At 38.4% G+C, this 24,769-nt stretch overlaps 1 protein-coding gene across 3 annotated transcripts; it reads left to right on the forward strand.

The window, feature by feature from the left end:
• The first annotated feature begins 1,727 nt into the window (after positions 1–1,727).
• Positions 1,728–13,972, forward strand: lims1 (LIM and senescent cell antigen-like domains 1). 3 transcript variants are annotated; one of them, XM_053634946.1, is made up of 10 exons: positions 1,728–1,882; positions 4,158–4,320; positions 4,541–4,607; positions 6,664–6,784; positions 6,945–7,094; positions 7,248–7,398; positions 9,022–9,114; positions 9,512–9,560; positions 9,784–9,859; positions 12,588–13,972. In XM_053634946.1, exons 1-10 carry the CDS (start codon positions 1,854–1,856, stop codon positions 12,700–12,702), a joined length of 1,014 nt encoding a protein of 337 aa, XP_053490921.1. In that variant the 5' UTR covers positions 1,728–1,853; the 3' UTR covers positions 12,703–13,972. The 3 variants fall into 3 exon arrangements, with proteins under 3 accessions (XP_053490921.1, XP_053490922.1, XP_053490923.1); XM_053634947.1 differs by having other exon boundaries at positions 1,734–1,882; positions 4,161–4,320; XM_053634948.1 differs by lacking the exon at positions 12,588–13,972 and adding an exon at positions 10,150–12,581 and having other exon boundaries at positions 1,734–1,882; positions 4,161–4,320.
• The last annotated feature ends 10,797 nt before the right edge of the window (positions 13,973–24,769 follow it).

A 24,769-nucleotide genomic window follows, 5' to 3' on the forward strand; every position in this document is an offset into this window, starting at 1 on the left:
AAAACATGGCACCGTTGGTGGCAGCCCACCCAATATTTAGGTGAGCAAATGTATAGGAACAGATAGTCTTAAAGTAAATAACACTTAATATTTGGTTGCAAATCCCTCGCTTGCAATAACTGCATCAAGCCGGTGACCCACTGACATCACCAAACTGTTACCTTTTTCTTTTGTGTTGCTTTTCCAGGCTTGTGCTGCAGCTTCTTTCAGTTGTTGTTTGTTTCGGGTTGGGGGTTCCTCCCTTCAGTCTCCTCCATTGATTGAATTGGCCAGTCTAAAACCTTCCACTTAGTCGACCTGATAAAGTCCTTTGTTAAATTGGCAGTACTTTTGGGTCACTGCTTTGCTGAAGTTCCTCCCGATTAGATTGGATGCATTTCTCTATAAATTGGCAGACAAAATGTTCCTGTAAACTTCTGAATTCTTTCTGCTGCTACCATCCTGAGTTACATCATCAATAAAGATTAGTGAGCCTGTTCCAGAAGCAGCCGTGTAAGCCCAAGGTATGACACTACATCAGGGGCAGAGCCAAAGTTTTATCTTTGGGGGAGTGAGAAATGTTCAGGGCCCCCTTATTATTAATATCTTGTTGTATAATAAAAAAATAGTGGCAGTAAATGCAACCTCAAACATGAATGGACACACGTATCTATTCAACAGTCTGGGCCGGCAAACCAAAACAATGCAGGCTAAGCTTAGGTACTGTGTTCAGCAATCTTTTATATCTCACACGTAGTAACACAAACGGTCAGTATCGTGGGTTTACAAAAACAAAACATTCCATTTAGGGTCAAAATACGTTGGAACCACTAAGGTTAAAAAGGTGCTATATAAGTGCAGACCGTTTACCAAAATACTTCACAAAAAAACAGTAAAGGTGTTCAGCAATGATTAGGCCTACAGTACACCAAACCACAACAGTGTAGTATTGCCAACTACAAACAAACAGATAACTTAAAAATCCACTGACAGCTCCAACCTGTTATGTTATCCGACCTAAACAATCAAACAGTCTGATTAAGAAAAACGAGCAAAGGAAACAAAATAGCTTGTCAGTCGGGCACAACTAGACATGACAGAGTTTTTCCTCTGCTGTTCCTCCAACCTCTCTCTCCATTTACATGCACCAGATTTATATCTTTTCATATTTTTAAAATTTTCATATCTTTCTTGGTGAGCAAAGGCTAACAACAGTATCTAATAGTACTGTAATCACACTGTTACTGTTCTAAAGGGAAATTACACATATGTAAACAAATTGCAACACACAATTTAGTAGCCTGTGATGTAATGATTTAAAAAAAACCAAAACAACAATTTTGTAACAAAATGATTTGGAATGGACACTTGATCTAAGTTTTATGACTAAAAAAAGAAAAGAAATTTACAAAAAAATTCTTCGTGATCAGTAGGGACCCCCTAGAAGGAAGCGACAACCCCCAGGGTTGTTTGCGCCTCTGTCTCCCCAAACCCCACCAATGCACTACCTCCACCATTCTTGACCGACTAAATTTTTAACATCCCTTTTATTCACTAAAGTATTCAACATTTTTACCATAGTGTTTTGGGATTGTGATCTTGGTATCAAAGTCAAAATGATGGTATCGTTACAGTCCTTTTTGCGTGTTTGACGGACAAGTGTCTTTGTACACTCTCCCTTACTCGATTAGGCGCGCAGATCGCGTTTGAGTTCAGAGCGGAATTTGTTGACGGTCCCTAAGCAGAAGGGTGGGGTGACTGAAAATATAGCGCCCGGAGGAAGAAAGCGTTTAGCTGTTAGAGTTATTTTATGTCGAGCTCGTTTAAAGTGGTCGACTCTCAATACTCTTCCTGGATTAGCTGTCTAGTAGGGGATGCTGGGTGTGTCAGAAATGACGGGCAGGTAAGGTATAGAGCAGTTTACTTATAATTCTTAAAAGTCTAGTGAGCGTAGACTTCAAACCAACACTTTTTTCTTTTCTAGCCAGTGATGCTAGCTGGCTATCATTGAAATATGGCTGTACGGTTTGAACTAGCTACTTTTTGTTTCAACAAGTGTGTAAGACCCGATTGTACAACTTTAAGCGTTTCATTTAAATAAACATACGTAGTGTAATGCTTTCTATAAGAGCTATTACATTTTTCACAGACAGCTGTCCAAATAGCGTCCATTTTAGCAAGCTAGCTAGGTTACTAAAGACGCGTCCTAAATAACTTCCAAGATAAGTGCACTAAGAAGGGTGTGTAAGAATAAGAGTGATGTATGGAATTCCACACTCTTTCTCGTGCACTATGTGTCCACTATGAAAACATTTGAGATTCAACCAATGAATCATGAATCGGTTCAGGGGAAAATGCCCTTATTTGGCCAACTCCGTTCACCCTGCTCAGTTAGAAGTTTACATCGTGTAAGTCAGTACAATTTACGTGAAAGTTTCTCTCTTTTTCTTTTCAAAAAGTTTTCTGAAGAAAAGTTTGAAACCTCGAGAGGCTTATCTTTATGTATAACATCTGACTTTATTGTTCACATATTTGAGCAGGCTTAAGGAAGTACATACACATGCATATACACACACACACATATATATATACACATACATACATGCATACACACACACATTATATATACACACATGCATACACTTACATACATACATACATACATACATACATACATATATACACACACACACACACACATGCATGCATACATACCTATACACACATACATGCATACACATACATACATATACATACATACGTACATGCACACACACAGACAGACAGACAGATGTTTGAAGATTCTCACAGCCTTTCTACCATGACTGAGCCACATGTCTGTGAGCCAAACGCAGCACCAAGCACAAGACATGGCTTTATTTATTTATTTATTTATTTATTTCCTAAAAGCAATATTACCTAAAGTACAGTTTGTTTTTGTGTCATCTCACATTCTCGAGGAATGCTGTTCTTGTTTTTATCTGAGACACCAACATGGTCAGGAAGTCCAAAGCTGGAGAGTAGGAGAGCGCTTCACTGTTTCCATGTGAAGATGACCATATTAGGGAACATACATCATCGGGTGTCCTTATCCCCAGCCACATCTCGCTGTATTACCGTGGGGCCATGTAAAGCAGGGCCAAAATCATAACTCAGGCTGTTCACTGCTCCTGTTTATACTGTCATTTGGTAGAAATATCTGTTCAGGGAATCACAAAGTCACTTGAGAAGCAGAGGAGGTAAAACTGTAATCACGGGCACGTCACGTCTGGAGATCTGCTGTAATTACGCGGTAATATTTGTGGACTAATATTGGCTCAACTTTGATAAGAACCACAGTCATGTCGTGTGCAAACTCATTTGAAAGTGTCTCATAGATTATGCTAAAGCACCGTCAAGGCTGGGCGATATGACAAAAATATCACATCACAATACTTTCTTTGTAATACACGCCGTGTATTATAATATGTAGGTTTGCTAACCAGCCAGCAAAACAGTAGTGAATCCAGTTTGATGGAACAAAGTTTGACCATACTTTTATTTATTGCTTTTAGTGATCGCAGAAATGAACACAAAATAAAACTCTGCAGTATTCAGAAGCACATACAATTTTTTTCAGAATTACCTCAGATTTTCCACAGGTTTGAGCCATGTGATGTCCTCGCAACACACATTCAGCTAAAGCCCTCTTCAATTCACGTGCGTTGAACATGAGTACAGCTGAAAGGTCTCTTTTACCAACAAACATCATAAAAAAACAAGTGCGAATAGGGCTGTGACGGTGGCCTTGACAACCGCACAGCCGTGGTGGTAGTTTGCCACCACGGTGGTATGCTTACCGCGTAAGCATGCATTTTGAGTTATAACGAGAGACTTGAGCAACCCCAAAACATAGGAATTATGGGATGCTCCTTATAGAAATTTAAACAGTACTGTACCTTGAGTTCTTTCCCCAGTCTTATGACGGTATAGTCCACAAATCATCAATTATTTTTCATACATCGTTTTTATGTTTCAGTCTCAGTAGAAACTCAGTGAAACATCCGGTAGGTTGCGTTCTGAATGGCATTTTCATGTTTAATCATCTCAAGTGGGCTGATCTCAAATAAATTTGATAATGAACAGAGATAAACTAATTCAGGAATGAGTGAAATAAATAACAGTTGTTCTTACCCCAGCAGCAATATGGCCAATGCCCTGGCGAATGCCGCATGTGAGCGATGTAAAAGCGGGTTTGCACCGGCGGAGAAGATTGTCAACAGTAATGGCGAGTTATACCACGAGCAGTGCTTCGTGTGTGCCCAGTGCTTCCAGCAGTTTCCAGAGGGACTTTTCTACGAGGTACAGCATGGCTCTTATAATTAAATGGACCTCCCAGTGTTGTGTTTTGCTTCATGTAATAATGTAACGCTACATCCTGTGCATGTGTATGCCTCTTGTTCTATATTAAATATAATAATATAGCAATGCCTTAATTGGGCCTGAAGCTTTGTCAAGACTTTTCTCAAGATTTTTATCAATCCAATTTACAGATTTTTAATTTCTTTGTCTGTCCCTGTAGTTTGAAGGCAGGAAGTACTGCGAGCATGATTTCCAAATGTTGTTTGCGCCTTGCTGTCACCAGTGTGGTAAGATTACGCATTATCACTTACTCTAATATTCCTGCAAACACTTAAGACTACTTTTCTAAAAACCGCATGGACAGTTATATGCTCACAAAAAAAGAAACGTCCCTTTTTCAGGAGACTGTATTTAAGATAATTTTGTAAAATCCAAATAAGCTTTACAGATCTTTATTGGAAAGGGTTTAAACAAGGTTTTTCATGCTTGCTCAATGAAACATAAAAAATTATTGCACATGCACCTGTGGAAAAGTCCTTAAGACTCAAACAGTTTACAGACGCTAGGCAGTTACGGTCACAGTGACAATAACTTAGGACACTAAAGAGACCTTTCTACTGACTCTGAAAAACACCAGAAGAAAGATGTCTAGGGTTTCTGCTCACCTGCGTGAACATGCCATTGGCCTGCTGCAGGGAGGCATGAGGACTGCAGATGTGGCCAGAGTAATAAACTGCAATGTCTGTAATGTAAGACGCCTAAGACGGTGCTACAGGGAGACAGGAAGGACAGCTGATCATCTTTGCAGTGGAAAATGACATGTAACCATGTGTCCCCCCAGACGTGATGGAGAACTTGCAAATGCCTTGGTGGAAGAGTGGAGTAAAATCCCACAGCAAGAACTAACAAATCTGGTGCAGTCCATGAGGATGAGATGCTCTGTAGTACTTAAAGCAGCTGGAGGCCACCACATATTGACTGTTACTTATTTTATTGACACCCCCCTTTGTTCAGGGACTCGTTATTCCATTCAATAACTGTCTCAGTTATTGAATATTTTTATGTTAATATAAATATATATTTATATATATTTAGGGCTGCAACTAATGATTATTTTCATAATTTCTATTAGTATACATACTAATACATTATACTAATTCATCGAATTACATGAATTTTACCGTCAAGAGATATATAAAAAGCTTGCATTTATCATCTGCTGTTACAAACAAAGGCAATGCCACTTACATCTTATGGAAAATGTTTGAATATCTTTAGTCTGACCAACTTTTCCTCTAATTACCTTTTCTTTAAACAAATCATACAGTATGTTGCAAAATACAGAGTGTCCCAAAAGTCTTCATGCATAGGGGCGTGAATCAGACTGAGGCGTAATCGTCAAGTAACTGAGGAAGAAAGTGTGCGACCCAAGTCCTTTAAGGCAGGGAAGCATTTTATATTAAACACCGCGGAGAAGATTGTAACCTGCAAACTTTATAAACCAGAGCTTTTGTAGCACAGAAGCATGACAGTGATGCACGAGCACAAACTTATGTTTATATCCAAAATGCTCCACTGTGTGCAAGGGGTTGGGTAAACTGGTGTAAGCTGCTTAAAAGGTTTAGTTTAATTTAAGTTTATTGCCATTATATGCTGTAATTGCGCGCTTACAGTGTAAATTCTGCCGTTTATGATAACGGAAGTGATCCATTTAGTAATAAGGCCGTGTTGCTCCTCGCTTGTGGTGTAGATGCAGTAATGCACAGTGGGACCCCAAGTAAGATCTGTAATGTCTAATTAAAACACTCATAGTAATCAAAGTAAACAGAAGTAAAACAATGTTCCTAAAGACAACGAGTAACAGAAACCACTAGGTGCAGTGAAAGTGAGATTTTATTATTCATTTAGGACTGTAGTTTAATTCGGTGCTTTTCGTGCATCCATAAAAAGTAATTCATATATGTAATATTTAAAATATAAAATGTTTATATAATATAATAGTACTTATGTTTTTATGAATGCACAAAAAGCACCGAATTAAACTACAGTCCTAAATGAATAATATATATTCTGGTGTGTGTGTGTGTGTGTGTGTGTGTGTGTGTGTGTATTGGGTTCTTTTCAGTCTTATATAATTGGGCAAACAGTTGTGTTTAGTCTGAAGTTTATATTTGTAACACTCAGTTTGTGGATTTTATTTTAAATAAAGGAAAAAATGGTACTGAAAGTTTGCCCCGCCCCATCCGATTAAACGAAAAAATAAGCGGCCAACCAATCAATAAAGACATGAGGTATAACACACAGTATTGTTGTGGCTTATTGTTAATCCTCTTTTGTGTAAAGGCGAGTTCATCATTGGCCGTGTGATTAAAGCCATGAACAACAGCTGGCACCCTGACTGCTTCTGCTGCGACATTTGTCAGGCAGTGTTAGCTGATGTTGGATTTGTCAAAAATGCTGGCCGGTAAGCTCGTTAATAGTGTATAGTGATGCTTCTTTGGATGATATTAATAATACCTTTTGGTTATTGCACTAAATATACAATAAAATAAATCTTTTTTTAAAGAGCTGCTTCTCAGCTGAAAATGGATTCTTAGGAAGTGGCGTATTTGTGTGTTTTACAGTCATCTGTGTCGTCCATGTCATAATCGGGAGAAGGCTCGTGGTCTTGGGAAGTACTTTTGTCAGAAGTGCCATGCCATCATTGATGAGCAGCCTCTCATCTTCAAGAATGACCCGTACCATCCGGATCACTTCAACTGCAGCAACTGCGGGTTAGTTGGACATACAGGAAATTAACCACTCTCTCCAAGTTTATTGTGACACACTTTTGTCCCAGTTAGCTGGAATATTGGCGTAGTTTATATCTATTGTCGTATGTATATAAATGATTTTGATTTATATGATGAAGTTGTGATACTTTACAGTAAGGAGTTGACTGCCGATGCTCGGGAGCTGAAAGGAGAGCTCTACTGTCTCCCATGCCATGATAAAATGGGAGTGCCGATCTGTGGAGCCTGCAGAAGGCCTATCGAAGGCCGTGTGGTCAATGCCATGGGCAAGCAGTGGCATGTTGAGGTAAGTGTGAGAGAGCAAGTCTGGTTTGCGAAATGTGTTTGAAATTTTTCTCATCCATGATGCTTATTTATATTTGGGTCATGTCTAGCACATGTGGAAATCAATATTATGAACTCGGGGTGATGTGCCAAAAAGATCATGTTGCAAATACTTGAATCTGTCTTCATGGTACCCAATATACATCTCAATATTTAATCATTGTAAAGCACCAAGAAAACACTGGAGCTGATTTATTCAAATATCTAAATTCTGAATTTTGTGTAACTTTTTGCAAAAAATGGGATTTAACAATGGAGAGGTAGAAAATGAAACCATGTTTGAAAAAACAGCTTTTAACATCAGCAGTGTAAACACATTTTTTTTCCCCTATGACATACTTCGACACCTTTTTTAAGAAAACATTTGGATTTTTATCAAAATAATGTATAAATGTTAAGGATGCACCGAATGTTTGGCAACCGAAATTGTGAAAATAAGTGAAAAGGCTGAATAAATTTGACCAAACAATGACGTGTTTGATGACGCGACCAAATAGCCTAGCAACCAGAGTGAGGGCAGGCAGACAAATTCAAATCGTAATCCAAAAAACGTAGTCAAGACAGGCAAAGGGTTGGACGATCTGCAAACGGGCATAAACGGGGCAAAGCAGGAATCGAAGTCGCGGTCACAGAAAACAGGGTCAAAACACAAAACAAGAAACATGGACTAGTACTATGGACTGGCAGCTGAAAAATCAGCAGGGACTAAATTAACTAATCTATAGTTTAAACTACCTAAATCTATCAAGGAACATAACATTAACAACGTATCTAATGAACTTTATCTACTATAATACTCCACGAGGTGTACAGGGACGCGAGCGGTATATATCCCCAACATAATCAGCCGTATAGAACCGAATAGAACCATTTTCTGCACTCTTGTCAATGCACTTTTTAATGCACTTTTTTGTTGTAGGCTACAGAGTGATCCATTCTTTCAGCAGTCAGTTATAGGCCTAACATCGGCTATTCAAGGGGGGCTCAAAGATGACCCCACAAAAATATTTTTATTTTACTAATTTATTTATTTAAAGTTATATTGTGCCGTGTTGGTAGCCTATGCCTGCTGGAATGGAAAAAAATGTTCAGTGTTAATTGAATATTTTGAAATTGTAGGTTTTGTAATTGATTTTTTTTCTTTGAAAAGCAAGACAAAATAGTAAAAAGCACATTTTGACTTTAATTTATGCAATAGTGAAATAAATGGAAAAAAACGCGAAAAAATGTGTTCGGTCTTCGGCCAAGTTTTTTATTATATTCTGTTTCGGCTTTCATCTTGGTGCATCCCTAATAAATGTATTATTTACTTTATAATCTTGCCTTGGTGTATGTTTAACTTTAAAAGGGAGTAGTTTTACAAACGTAGCAGTAAAACCGGTCAGTCTGCGTAAAGTGCTAGCTTAATGTACCTTCCTCATATGGTAAATGTGATGCTTTGATCAATAGTTTCAGATTGTGAATGGTATAAATACCAGCAGGCAAAGTTTTAATGATAATTAAAAAAATGTGCAATTTAGCCAATTGGTTATTGCTAGTGTATGCTGAAATTGCTGTTATTGCCCATGTATTTGTGTGTTTGCAGCATTTTGTGTGTGCTAAGTGTGAGAAGCCCTTCCTGGGTCATCGCCATTATGAAAGAAAAGGGCTGGCATACTGCGAGACTCACTACAACCAGGTAACATGGTGCTGTTTGGACTACAGGTCAATTCAATATTTGCTTAAGTTAAACGTAGAGCACTCCTTTTTCAAATGGAAAGAAAATCCCATTACTAGTCTAGTATAGGATTTAATGTCATTTGTACTGGGGTGAATCTTGACCTGTCTAACTTGGCACTAGTAGTTTAAAAAAAAACAATGGATCAGTGTTGAATTTTTTGTTGTGGCTGTTTATGACCCTGGATCATGCATGTGATCTTATACTAGATTAGATACAGGCATGTAGCAAAACCTTTCATGTAAATGTAGCAGTGTTGATTTTTCTAGCTTATGATCTTCATTCTCAACATGTTGACATGCTTATGGTGTTGAATATCCAAACATGATTATAATCTGATTGCGCTTGTTTTGCACAGCTTTTTGGTGACGTCTGCTACCACTGCAACCGCGTGATCGAAGGAGATGGTAATTAATGAGCTTTTACATTTAATCTTCTAATAGTATACATAATGTAAGGTTGTCAGGAAGCCCTTCCGGTGACTCCACCCCCCCAATGATTAAATCCTAACAGGTTTTAAAGTGTGTGTGTGTGTGTCAGATGTGTGTAATTTCATCCTCTTTGTGGCTGAAGCAGTTGTATGCTTAACATTTTTGAAAGTTGCTAATGTAGTCATGGTTTTTGTTACAGTTGTGTCGGCTCTGAACAAAGCCTGGTGTGTCAACTGCTTCTCCTGTTCTACCTGCAACACTAAACTCACATTGAAGTAAGTCTAATGCAGACACACAAACACCTCTCTCTCTCTCTTCTCACATTCTCCAGTGCTTCATGTCCAACTCTCTGTACTTGTGTGCAGCATCCCTCTGAGTGTTCTCTATTTTTGCCAAGTGTATCTGTTTCTAATCTGCTTGTTTACTCTTGCTGATACAAATACCGGTACACTTCATCTTTATTTCTTTCTCTTTTTCTAAAAACACTTCTTGTATTTCTCTCCTACCTCTATCCTTTGTTGCCTTCCTATTGCTCTCTGGCTGGACCTCTACACTGTCCTCGTAGGGACAAATTTGTAGAGGTTGACCTGAAGCCGGTGTGTAAGCACTGCTACGACCGGCTGCCTGAGGAGCTGAAACGGCGCCTTGCCAAACGCGAACGCGATACTCGTGAGAGGAAGAAGAAGACGGTTGCTGTCTGTCCGTAACTCCTGTCTCCTCTTTTTCTCCATGCTCATCCATCTTTACTCTTTCCTTTTTTGTGGTCAGTGTCTTCATCCATTTCCAATGGCTCATGTCTTTATTTTCCTGCATATTTTTATATGTGCGTTTCTTTGTGTTGTGGTTGTACATGTTGTAACATCCTGGTTTTGTGATTTCAGTCATTATTTAACAGTTTTATTTAGTTTCTTAGTTGGTGCACAATTTTTCTGGATTTTGACCACAAATTCACACCGGACACTTTGCGTTCAACACACACTCTAGCATCATGATAGTAAGCATAATTTGATGAAGAAAACTATGCCTAAATGTACCACCGTGTCCCTTAAATGTGTGGGATGGGACCAGGCAAAGTTTGGCCATCTAACATTCCACTGATAACAGATGGTGTTGATCGAAAGTTGTTAAAATGGAAGCGCTAACTTCATGTGATGCTCCTCACACATGCGTCAAAAAAAGCGCTACAGGAACGTGTCCGGTGTGATTTGCCTGGAGATTATAGAGAAGTACCACAGAACTCAAGAAACTTCTGTGCCTTGCATAAGTATACACACACCTCATCCCCACTTTATTTGGCATTTTCTTTTCCCCATTTTATTTACGCAAAATGTCTAACATTTGAAGGTATTCTGTATTGTTAATTAAACAAAAACACACACATTTGTTGGTCACATAGGTATTTACGCTCCTGGATCAATAGTGGTTTATGTCTGTGTCAGCTTTCCATATCTGGATCATGATATTTTTTGCCTATTCATAGTGTCAAGCTTGGATAAGCTCTGTCAGATTGGTTGGAGATCGTTGTTGAACATCAATTTCTAAGTCTTGCCATTAATTCTGAATTGGATTGAAGTCTGGGCTTTGGCTCGGCCATTCTAAAGGGCCTTTCACGCTGAGCACGATTAAGCGAATGCGAATGTATGACACGATGACGCTCTTCAATCGAAATAATTGATGTCTATGGAGCTGTTCACACTGGGCGCGATCAATCGCGGTGCGACAAAGTAAGATTTATTTTATTTTTTTTTTTAGACCAGTGTGTGTGGATTTTTTTATTTTCTTTTTTCCCCGTTGCCCCGCAATGAAACGGTTCATCCAAATTAGATCGGAGCTTTAGATCACATGCCCAGAGCCGCTGCTGTTGTACAAAAGGGCAAGATAGATGATGCTAAAGCACAGAAAGCTGTTTTTAAAACCAGTGTAGACACAGAAAAAACGTATTCCAGAAGAGAGAGGAGAATGGATGTTGAGTTCTTGTTGTTATCATTGGTGTCTGGGAACAAAGAACTTTTTGATAAGTCACAGCGACTACAAAAACATTGATAGAAATTATTTTTTGTATAATTGTAATCCCCTTTATTCTTATAATTCTTATTCTTATTATTCTTTCATCTATATACATATATACTTTTTTAGATTTTAAAAATGTATTTTTTCACAAATAAACGGGTTTTTTCCCACTACCATGTTATTCCATTATATTTCGCATTATTTTATTCATGCTAAAACTGCTTGATGGGGCTCTTCAAAAAACACTAAAAAAAAAAAAAAAAAACCGTTCCGCCTCCCTTTCGGGAGTAGTGGTTGAATAGTGGGTTGTGCCACCTAGCGTGCAGGCATAAAATGCATTCTCGGTCAGCGCCACGTATCGTGCAGGCGTGAATTAGCTGAAGGCGATCAATCGTTTCACGTTCGGTGTGAAAGCACGTTCATCATCGATTCGCTTTATCACGGCACACTCCGTGTGAAAGGGCCTGAACACATTCCGGTTCTTGGTTTTGAATCAAGTGTAGCTTTGGCCATACGAGTTAAGATATTGTCCTGTAAGGAGAACCTGCACCCCTGTAACAAGTTTCTTGCAGGCAAGTCTAAGTTTTCTTTTAGGATTATTCAGTAATTGGCTAAAGCCATCATGCTGTCATGCCTGACAAGTTTCCCAGTAGTTGCTGATAAAATGCATCCCCAAAATATGATGCTTCCACCACCATGCTTCACTGTGGGATTATTATTCTCAAGGTTTCTGCTTAATGTGCCGAGGTCAAAAAGTTCGATTTTGGTCTCCTCAGACCAGAGAACCTTTTCCCGCATGTTTGCTCAGTCTCCAGTATGCATTTTGTCAAATTCCAAACAGGATTCCATATGACTTCATATGAAATTATGAAAAAGTTGAGGGAGGGAATACTTGCACAAAGCACTGTAGATAAGTATTTTAGTAGTGTGCTTTTATTTATATTATCTTAAACAAGCAAGTGTTGGAACAGACGTGTTGCTTTTTGTTTACAGGAACAAGTTTGTGGAGTTTGACATGAAGCCCGTGTGTAAGAAGTGTTATGAGAAATTTCCCCTGGAGCTGAAGAAGAGGCTGAAGAAGCTGGCTGAAACTGTGGCCCGCAAGTAGACCTCATCACCCACAGGGGGCGCCTGAGACTCGGTGAACTTTTCTGTGCATAATGGAGTGGAGGCCGTGCATTTCTCTAGACTTAATATCCTCTTGCATTGCTACTCAGTGGTGTTCGCTGTGTTAGTTCAGTACTCCGTATTACTCTTCTATTTGGGGAAAGCCCAGCGAATGAGGTAAATGTTTTTCACTTATTGCTACATACTTCTGATCAGAGTGCCTCTTCATTAAAATTCAGGAACCAAAACACTTTTTGTTTGTTAGAAATGTGTATGACACTTTTTTTTTTATTCAGTATATGCAATAAGAACTTCACAATAATCAGTATGTGATGTAATGTGCAGTTTACACGCTAGAATGCCTTGATTGATTGAATTGCCCTTCTAAAAGGATACACTGCTTTTACTGTATAGCCAAAGCTGTTTGCCTTTATATAATCCTATTTTATAATGGTATATTCTGTGAAAAACCAGTAACAAAAGACCATACAAAAAAAAACTGTTTAGACAACTTAGTTTAAGTGAAATTAAATACATATTATGTCAAACTTCTACCATGATATCACACTTATGTACCATTTTATTATGATTATTGTTGTATTAAAATACAGTGAGTTGTTAAGGTGCTATTGGAAAAGTCTTGGCGGACTTTAAGTTGTAATATCTTAAATATGCAAAATGTTTTAACTGATCAAGGGGTCCAGACTAATACAGACTTTAAAAAGTCCTTTAAAAATCTCATGTATTCATGGTGCTTTTTATTTACATTATCATATGTGATAATCATGGCCATGGGTTAAAGTATTAGCTTCTCCATTTGAATTGGATTGACGGGTTATGGCGTATGTAACTGAATGTATAGATATGCTACATATACATGTTTTATAACTTTCCTGGGGAAACAACAACACAGTTCATGTACCAGGATTTAATTTGTGTGTTCAGTGTCCCATGAGCAAAAGTGTGACATTTTTACAGTAAAATGTGACATGTCTTCTACATCTTGGGCCAAAAATCTGACGTGTTGAAGGGACCAGCAACATTTTTAGTTATTCCACCTTTATATGTGTATTGTAGCTCTATGTTCTGAATATTTTTTTTGTCCAGTTCAGTTGATTTCCATTAAGTTTTCCACAGAAGAAACGTAACCATAAGTAATTACATCTGAGCATTATATGCAACTATATTCATCTTATGCTGTACCATTTCACTATATCTCTAATGTGCTGAGTAATGCTTTAAACATATGCAAATAAAATATGCACTCGTGATTTCTGTTTTGTTGCAGGTGTCATTTCAAAGATCACCACTTGATGGCAATAATGTTGTGTAGTATGTTTACTAATCCGTGGTTGCGTTTGTTCAAGAGAAGAAAAACAAAGCTAGAAATCTTTCGTCCTTTCTTTGCACTGTTCTAGCCCCGTCTAGAATTCTCATCTAAATTTTTAAAGCATGAATCAATGCTTCGAGCCTAGGGAAATTTAAAGCACAATATTACTACAAGGGACTATGCATCTTCTCAGTGTAAATCAATTAGTGATCTGTGTTTTGTGCCATTCTCTTAACTTTCACTTTCAAGGGCCAAAGTTAAACAATGAATCAAAGGTCCATTATTGCAACGTAGCAGAGAACAATGGAATTAGGATAAAAAGGACAAGACGTCTAGATGCCGCCTTTCATTTATTACAAAGGAATACATTTGTATTCACTTGGTTTAATCTCTGTTCTATTAAGAACTGCATTAATTCCTGGCGTTAACATTCTTCTCTGGAATTTGAGACTTCGGGAGAAAAATATGAAACAGTGAAACATAGCTCCAAAGCTAGGAGACACCTTTACAACACTATTTTTAAATAATAAATGATTCGTTATAAAGAAGGTTAATCATCATCTTTCGGATGCTCCCATTAGAGATCACCACAGCAGATCTTGGTTATAAAAAAAAAAGTTTTTTATGACCTGCATATTTGATTTTGCACGCTGGATGCTCTTCCTGACACAATCCTCCTGTTTTATCCGGGCTTAGGACTGCCACTGATAGTGCACTAGCTACCCTAATGCCACCCCAGTGGCTTGGTTTGGAGCCCAGGATGGGGCTCAAATGTACGATCCTGAGAATGAGTCTCATGCTCTACCGACTGAGCTAGCAGTTTTACAGCTAGCATTAACCTATCTAATATAATGACTGTAACCTACACAGCATCATTTGTTCACCTCACTGTGTTAGAAATCACTCCTAATGACACCATTAGTGGGCCAGCTGCATGTTGTGCCTTCTGCTTGCTGATATTTGTTCAAAGGTATCCTGAAAGGCTCACCAGGTCTTCCCCAGCCCTTTCAATAATGCCCTGTAAATTAGGCATAATGGTAGAGAAATGTTAACAAGTCTGTACCTTTAAAGCTTTGCTTCCAAGCTCAATAATTCATGCCATGTAAGAATAGCCATCCTTGCCTGACTTTGTTATTCAAAGGTAAAAACAAATTGATTGACTGCATTAGACATTTGGTCCTTTGAACATGTTGGGTTTAATGATTTGCCTGTGTGTTTGTGTGTAATGGAAGGTGGTCTGGAACGAGTGAGGTTTAGGACGGTGGGAACTAATAGCGAGTGACTGAAAATCTATCATGGTGGCGGGTTGCATGGAAAACGTCAATATATGTCGCACACAAAAAAAAAAAAAACCCTCTGCTGTTGGATAAAGAAAAGCGACAAGTGCAGAGCTGAAGGTGGAGTAAGGGCATGCAGGTCACACAAGTGCTGAGTGCTTATCAGGTTTCTGAGCTTGGATCATCTGTATAGGTGGACATTATTGGAGGGTAAAATTACTGAAGCCCATACATTTAGCGTAACGATGTTTTTATTGATCCGCAGTTTAATTACAACACCCCTAATGTTTTATCTAAATCCACCTTTCTTTTCACGTTGGGAGGTTTGTGTGTGCGTCTGTATGATGAATTTTGTTTACATGGATGGTACACATTTTTCTGTGCAGTTTAATAATAATAATAAAAAAAAGCAGTTTGCAATTCTTGGAGTCCTCTGCAGCTTACATAATGCATTTCAATTGTAGGGAAAAAACACTGGCTTTGCATGTGTACATGCAAAGATTTTCACCAATCTGAATTAATTAATTCTGATTGCAGATTAAAAAAAATATTGTGTACATGTTTATATTTGTTTAATTGACAGAATCTTGAAACCGAGTAACTAGCCAGATTCACTGAATGACAGTCATGTCAACCACAGTTTTTCTAAGGTGTTGCTGAAATTACATTACATTATTATAGTCTAAAAAAAATAATGAAATTTACATTCTGCACTTTTAACAGTGTCAAGAATATAGAAATGGGATTTTGTGCTGTGGGGACCAAAGCAGTAGCAGGTATGCCCACAGCAATTCTGTAGCTGTGACTCTCCATCCCATCTCAGTGGATTAAAAAAAAGAATATTTTCATGGTAGTGCTGACCCGAAAACAAACTGTTCTAATAATCTCTGTAATTATCTATAGAGTTATGAGCAAACTATAAGCATAAAGGCTTAAGAGAGAAAAATATTTTCCTGTAGTTACCTATGAGAATATAAACAAATTTTATTTCAGTATATGAAAAAGAAAGAGAGACAACACTGAAGCAAGGGCTTACTTTGGGTTTAAGCGATTTCTATGTTGTGTGCTTGGTATTTTGTTTCTTTTGTCGTGTCAGTGAATTTCATTAATATACAGTGGCAAGAAAAAGTATGTGAACCTTTTGGAATTTCATTTTCTGAATAAATTTGTCATAAAATGTGATCTGATCTTCATCTAAGTCAAGGGTATTGACAAATATAATGTGTCTAAAATAATAACACAAAAAAAATTCTGATCTTTCATGTCTTTATTGAGAACATCCAAAAAAAAACCTCATAGTGCTTGTGGAAAAAGTATGTGAACCCTTGAGTTAATGACCTCAAAAAAGCTAATTGGAGTCAAGTTTTACCATACCTGGAGTCTCGTTAAGAAAATGAGTTTGGAGGTGTGGACTACAGCTACTTTGACTGATAAAAACCCCTCAAACTTTTAGAGTTTGCTCTGCCCAAGAAGCACATGCTTACGTGAGCCATGCCTTGCGAAAAAGAGCTTTCAGAGGATCTAAGATCAAGAATTGTTGATTTACATAAAGCTGGCAAGGGTCACAAAGTGATTTCAAAGACTTTAGAAATTCACCAGTCTACAGTGAATTCCACAAATGGAGACACTTTGGGACTGTTGCTACTCTACCAAGAAGTGGGCGCCCAGTCAAAATGACACCAAGAGCACAATGAAAACTCATCAATGAGGTAAAGAAACAACCCCAAATGACAGCCAAAGATTTGAAGACATCATTGGAACTGGCTAACATCTCTGTTCATGAGTCTACAATACGTAAAACGTTGAACAAGCAGGGTATCTACGGCAGGACACCACGAAGGAAGCCACTGCTTACTAAAAAGAACGTTGCTGCACGCCTGAAGTTTGCGAAAGAGCACATTGACACTCCACAGCAGTATTGGCAAAATGTTTTGTGGACTGATGAAACTAAGATTGAACTATTTGGAAAAACTACACAGCACTACATGTGGCGTAGAAAGGGCACGGCATATCATCATGAAAACATCATCCCCACCGTAAAGTATGGTGGAGGAAACATCATGATATGGGCCTGCTTTGCTGCATCAGGGCCTGGCCAGCTTGCAATCATTGAGGGGAAGATGAATTCCCAAGTATATCAGACAATTCTTCAGGATAATGTGAGAATGTCTGTACGTCAGCTGAAACTGTGTAGAAGTTGGGTGATGCAGCAGGACAACGACCCAAAACACCGGAGCAAGTCCACAACAGAATGGCTTCAGAAAAACAAAATCTGCCTTTTGGAGTGGCCAAGTCAGAGCCCAGACCTCAACCCAATAGAGATGCTATGGAATGACTTGAAGAGAGCCATACACATGAGATGTCCAAAGAATATGACAGAGCTAAAGCAGTTCTGCCAGGAAGAACGGGCTAAAATTCCTCCTAAACGATGTGCAGGTCTGATCCACAGCTACAGGAAGCGCCTGGTTGAGGGTATTGCTGCCAAGTGGGGGTCAACCAGTTATTAATTCTAAGGGTTCACTTACTTTTTCCACTGCCATTTTGAATGTTGAATGAGTGTGTTCAATAAAGACATGACAGATCACAATTTTTTTGTGTTATTATTCTAGACACAATATATTTGTCAATACCCTTGACCTAGATGAAGATCAGATCACATTTCATGACAAATTTATTCAGAAAATCATGAAATTCCAAAAGGTTCACATACTTTTTCTTGCCACTGTATATCCTCTTGAGCCATGAAGTAATCCGAGTATAATTCAGCCTTGTTCATCTGTCCTGGCAGCCATTCCCAGCTTCTGATAAACTTAGTTTGCGGTATCGTAGTTACTATGGAAACCTAGTGATTTATGTCATGGGTTCAACTTTATTTAAATCCCTGCATGATCCATTACAATCAATTATATATTTAATGCTTTCATGCACAAACTGTTGCTCATGTTCAAAAAAAAAAAAAGAAAACACGGTCTCAACATCTTGCTAAGTTCAAAGCCAGTAGTTTGAGAAACAAATGCCGTTTAATGAAGCATTAAACTATGCAAAGCTTCAGGATATACCCCCACTTCAGGAGGAGAGCCAGTGCTGTGTTATTATGTTCAGGTTTTGGTGAGATTGTGCTGGTCTTAAAACAGCTTAACTTCTGCCCCTTTCATTTGCTCAGGTGTGAGTTTAAATGTCATCACCAGACTCCTCTGATGAAAGATTGCTTGCCTTCGCTATTTCATATGAAGTTATTAAGGCTAAGCAATCAGCTGTCTTGCTCCTATTTCAGTATCTCCACAGACACTGACATTATCATTGGATTACACAGAGACTATAGTGTATGTTCTAATAACTTTGCTCCAGAGCCCAGCTCTCCGTCTTGACCGATATCCTGGGTAGTGTGCTGTTCATGTCATGGCATTTACTCAGTTTTTCATGAACTTTAAAGTTCTGCAGACTGCATTAAGCAGCATAATAGATCTGCAGGCACTGGGTTCTCATGCCAGTCAGCCTTCAAATCCATGGCAATAAAATTCTCGACTTTTGGTCACATACAGTGTTGCCAACTGTTTTTCGGGGGAAAGCAACTAATGCATGCTCAAACACTTGATAGAAGGTAGCAGTTGATGCCATAGACTAAGTTGCACATTTAGTGATTTGTCATAACCAGTTGCATAACAGAAGGTGTTACATAAAGAAGGAATAGTTTCTGAAGACATATAAAATAGAATAGAATAAAATGTGATGTGTCAGTGAGAACAATGGTGAAATTAGTTTATGATTAGTTCTTGTGAACAATGGTGATAAGTGATTGGTCAGTGGGGACAATGGTGATCATTGATTGGTCTGCTGGAACATTGGTGACCAGTGATTAGTTGTTGGGAACAATGGTGATTAGTGATTAGTTGTTGGGAACAATGGTGATCAGTGATTGGCCATTAGGTAACAATGGTGAATAGTAATTGGTTGTTGGGAAGAACTGAGGTCAATGATGATCAGTGGTTGTTGGGAACAATGATCAGTGAATAGTTTTTGGGAACAATTGTGATCAGTGATTGGTCATTAGGAAACAATTGTACTCAGCGCACAAGATCGTAAGCATAAGATCACCCCTTCACATGAGCCTTAAATCATGAGCCCCTGTGTGCAGACTTTGGGGCACCAATCCAATTACAGCTCATGGCTGATTGCTGGGATCTAACTGTCCTGTGAACAATGTACGATCCCTCACAGATTAGCAAACCTCTCGTAAAAACTCATTGATCTAGGCCAGTGGTTTTCAAAGTGGGGGCCACCAGGGGGCGCCCGGGGGGCCTCAACAATTTCGTGTGAAAAATAAATAAATACATGATTCTTACTCTCAGACAACCACACACACACACACACACACACACACACACACAATCAATTCCTAATGTAATGTAATGTAAAGATGATAGAGGTAATTATTAATAAAAAAAAAGGGGGGATATATTCAGAAGTCTGTATTTTTAATGAGTTTTAAAGACATCTTGCAAAAGGGGGGCCTCGGTCAAATGGGAACCTCTGATCTAGGCCACTGGTCGAGACGTAGTGGCTGGCCTACAAAATGAAAGCCTTGTCCCTCAGCTGATAACTTTGGGGAAAAGGGGGGTGTCTCAACCAAACAGGCCCCAAGGACAATCAACACAGGCGCAAAGCCCTTTGTTTTCTTACCCAGTTCACTTTCTTTAATCACAGTCCTTATCACTCCTTCGTCACACTGACTGCATCAGGACAACTCAGATATTCTAAAAGACCAAGGACTGCAAGAATAATACAATCACAATTGAAATGGCCTATTTTCTTATGTGTTACTCTGTAATTGTTATGCTTGTAGCCACAAAGTTGCATTTAGACATTTGATTGTTTAACATGCATGAGAATGATTGATTATGGATATAGGTGTGTGATTAATTATTAGTAATTTGTTAACAATGGCCAACATATGTCTTATTTGGTATGTGTATGTTCCTTGAGTGATTTGCAGGTACCAACAGTTAGGACTAAAAGTTTGATCCACACTCTATAAAGAGAGAAAAGAGAAGGCATGAAATGTGGTCCACAAAGACCATGGACTGAGTAAAATCATGGTTGGAGAACGTAGCTACAACCCGCCCTAACTTCATGCCGATTGGAGCAAAACCTTTTGGGTTCCTCACAACTCGGTAGAGTTAAAACCCTTGGACACCATGGAAACAATGAGTTCTCTTCTACCAACACTTTTCAAAAGGTACTCCCCAATCAACATCTTCAGGGAGTCCTCATCGACAAACAACAGCTGCAAGAGTCTTCTTCAAACTCAAATCATAAGGAGTTCTCTTCAACCTGCATCTTCCAGTTCTCCACTCAACCTCTTCAGGAGTTCTTTCTTCAACTAACATCTGCAAGAGGGCTTTGCAATCAATGTCTGCATGAACTGGTTCCGGCAAAGCTTCCTAACTCCAGTTGTGAAAGAACAAGGAGAACTGCTGCCAAGCTTACGAGACTCCACTCCATTCACCATTCCGAGTGGTCCTCCTAGATGCCGCTCAAAAGCAACCAGACCGCTGATGAATCTCCACCAAACGCAAGTATGCACCTCCAGGTCTCAGTCGAAGCTGGTTTATTTAATAGAGCCTTTCTAAAACGAAGCGAAAATTAAATTGTTGATGGTTCGTTCAGGTTGAGGTCTAAGAACAGTGTATGGTGTTCAAACTAGTGAGCCATTCATTCTTGGTCAAAGCTACTTTCACCCCCTTTTGTTTTGTATTTGTGTGTGTGCTTATGTATTAGTTTAGTTTCTGTGTATTCAAGTAGTTTAATAAAGTCTCGTCTGATTTTAATAGCAAGTGTCTCTTGTCTGTATTTAAGATTTATTGTCTTAAGTTGTCCGATCTTGTTACTGTGCTCATAATTCATGTTTAACATTAGGATATTATTACCGCTGGCCACAGGACTAATATCCTAGCCAGACTTAATAAGATACATTAAGTTCAACTCATTGCTGGATCGCAAGTTGATCAGTTGTTGAAATATTAAGTTTGCACTTTTCCCCTGTTTTGAGCTCAGTCTAACAAAGGAAAAGCTCAGTTTCCCTACACTGATTGGTTGGTGGGAAACAATGGTGATCAGTGATTGGTCAGTGAGAAACAATAGTGATCACTGACTGGTCACTGGGAACATAGGCTCACACAAGCACAACTCAGTCAGGCTTTACACACTGGTGGTGAGTCCAGTGAACCTGCTTTCTCAATTTGTATAACCAGCAGCATGATGTGAGCTGGAAAGCTGTATTGAGTGCAGGACAGTTGCTAATGTTGAAATAAAGTCACTAAAGAGGTCTTAAAAGTTGTGACAATTCTAGCGATAAAGTCACTAAGTTGGCAACAATGGTCATATAGGACACGAGGGAATATGGGATGGTATGACAAAATCTGTCAAATATCACACCACCTAATATTACAGCTTTCAGTATATTACAGTAATTATTAAGGGTCAGTGTGTAGATATAGTACATAAAATTTTATCAAATTTTCCAATAAAATGTGCATAAATTTAAAAAGAAAAATGAGAATTTCCACACATTCTGTTACATTAGAACTTGGTTTCAGGTCTTGTTCCTGCAGAAGGAGGAGGAGTTCTGCAGTCTGATGGCCTTTGGTAGGGGGGTGTTGGGGGTTGGGTTAAAAGATTTTTCAGGTGGTGTTCAATGCTACACTTTGGTGGTATTGGTATCCTGGTGAATTTGTTTTCTTTCAATGACTTTTGCAGTGCATTGTGGAGGAGATAAGAGGAAGTCAGAGGTATCGTCGATAGTTTTCTATATCTTTGTCTCAAACACTTCCACCTAAGGACTCAGCCTTCCTGATAAGCTTGTTTATCCTGATGGCATCAGCTGCTGTCAGCTTACTGCCCCAGCACATTACCACCAAATGGTACAGCACAGTACTGCTCAGTGCTCCTTGCTCAGTAGAAGCATGGAAATCATTAAATTATTTAGTTAAATGAAAATAGCTATAGAAGAATGTTAAGATGGTCATTCTTAGCTTTAGGCAATTTAACAAAACAAGGTCTCTTTTCTTGTAGTGTGATTGTTCTTTCGATTTTAGCCTGCCCTGTTTAAGTGACATGCTACAGTATAGGAATTATCAGGTGTCCAACATGAACTGTTAAAATAGTATTGTTTTTGCTAGGACTTTTCTTCTCCTCCTCCCCTTTTTTCTTTAAATTGTATTGTTAGATGAGTGCAGAAGTCTCAGAGACATGAAACAGAAAAAGGCCTCAAACATAATCAGACCTGACACAAGCTCTTGATGACTAAAACAAGCATCTTCAAAAACAGTTTCCTTTTGCCATCAAAGAACTCATAACTGCTCTTCAGAGACTGCTTCAAATCTGCACAGACTATACTTAATAATCTGTGCTCTTATTTCTACTTCAATCACTACTGCAGCTCCTGGTTTCAGTCTTTATCTGATGAGTCTAAATCTGCACTCACTGAGTATTAACACACATTTCTTGCATGTGAAATCTTGTACTGTGCATTATTTATTGTTGATTGTTGAGCTGTACCAAACATAATTGTTTCAACAATATTTTGTTGTGTGGAAGTAACAGAATCTTGAAACTTGGAACCTTGGAGTAAAATAAGCCCGATCAGCCCAAGGGGGGTGGTTTATCACAGCATCTTGCATTTTGGCCAACAACGCCTACACAGCAAGGTTCGCATTATACCTTGGCCTAAACGTGACAAACAAAAAAACCTTAGAAAATCATTAAGCTTCAGCATTTTGATTTTGTATTAATTTGCATAATGTTTTCACCACTTCTACAACAAAGTTGTTCAAATCTTAACAAAATTGCCTATAACCATTTATAGACTCACAGAGATTGTACAGAGATGCTGGATAATTGGCTAATTTTGAATAATATATAATTACTGAAATTGTTTACCTACAGGCAATACATGTGATCAATACATGGTCCAATACATGTACAGATCAATACATGGAAGGATGCCAAAAGGGCAAGACTTTTATGTCCATTCATTCATTCATTCATTCATTCATTCAGTCGTCTTCAGTAATCACTTTACCCAAGTCAGGATCGTGCTCCATTCAGAGCCTATCCCAGGAACACTGGAGATATTAGGGGAAGGATACACCTTGGATGGGATGCCAGTCTATTTCAGGACACAAACAAATCACACACTCACTGACATCTATGGGCATCTCAATGTAGCCAATTCACCTTCTAGCATATCTTTTTGGGTGATCCATATAACCTAGAGGAAACCCACATAGACATCAAGAGAACATGCAAAACACCTTGCAGACAGTAACCTGAGCTCAGGATTGAACTGGAGACATTGGAGCTGTGAGGCCAAATTTGACACCAAATTTGATGCATTTATGTCACATGATTTCAGGTTGCCTGCCAGTTTTGCTATGTGTATAATAAAAAGGGATGCCATAAATACCCCAAGTAGTTTCTCTGTACTCACGTGTTTAATCAAGCTGAAAAGTTGCATGCTGATTTTTTTGAGCTAGCTTATAAGAGTATTTGGAATGAGTGTTTGAAGACCAAATGAAAGCGACAAAGAAAATAATTTATACCGAGACATTTAGTGTGAGTCAGGTTTCACAAATGTTTCTTCATTATTAAATATATTAAAATAGTGATCCCAGATAAGAAGGTTTGCATATACCTTTCTAAATGTGATATAAAGCTTAAGTAATAATTATCCCCTTACCACGAGTACCTGGAATTTTTTTTGTCCATTCATTCTTCATGACTTGTATAATTTCTCTGTTGCCAGACATCATTCACTGGCTGAAGACCAAGACTGTCAGTTCTTTTCAAAATATTTTTCTGTTCATGATTTAGTTTTTGTACCTAAATTTTTACCTAAATTTTTATCTAAAAAAAATATTTTTATCTCTCCCATTCCTGTTAACTGCCATTTCTTAATTACATTATGAACTGAGGAAATGGCTACTTGAAAATGCTTTGCTATCTTCTTATAGCCTTCTCCTGGGCATCAATGATTTTAATTTTCAGAGGGCTAGACAACTGTTTAGAGGAGCCCATGGTGGCTGATTGTAGGGGCATGGTTTAAGGAGTCAGAGTTTTTATAAAGCTTTGGAATTTGCATCACCTGGCCTTTCCTAATGATGATTATAAACAAGCCATAGTTCTAAAGAGCTAATTAAAGTCTGAGAGCATGGTAAAAGTTATCTGAGAGCTCAAATGTTTGCATTGTGCTCTTTTCCTTTCCTTTTTTTCCTTTTTTTGTTTTTTTTTTTACTCAAAAATTGTACAAAACAAAAATAATACACTAATCTTGCTTAAAATGTTGAAAAGAATGTTTCGTCTTTACCTTTATGCCTTTTGGAGATCAGTTCATCTTCTACTCACTTAAATATTCACAGTAACAGATACTTTGACCAGGGGTGCTCAAACTTTTGCATGCCACT

This window comes from Ictalurus furcatus, chromosome 10 (assembly GCF_023375685.1).
Source record: "Ictalurus furcatus strain D&B chromosome 10, Billie_1.0, whole genome shotgun sequence".
NCBI classification, from domain to species: Eukaryota; Metazoa; Chordata; class Actinopteri; order Siluriformes; family Ictaluridae; genus Ictalurus; species Ictalurus furcatus.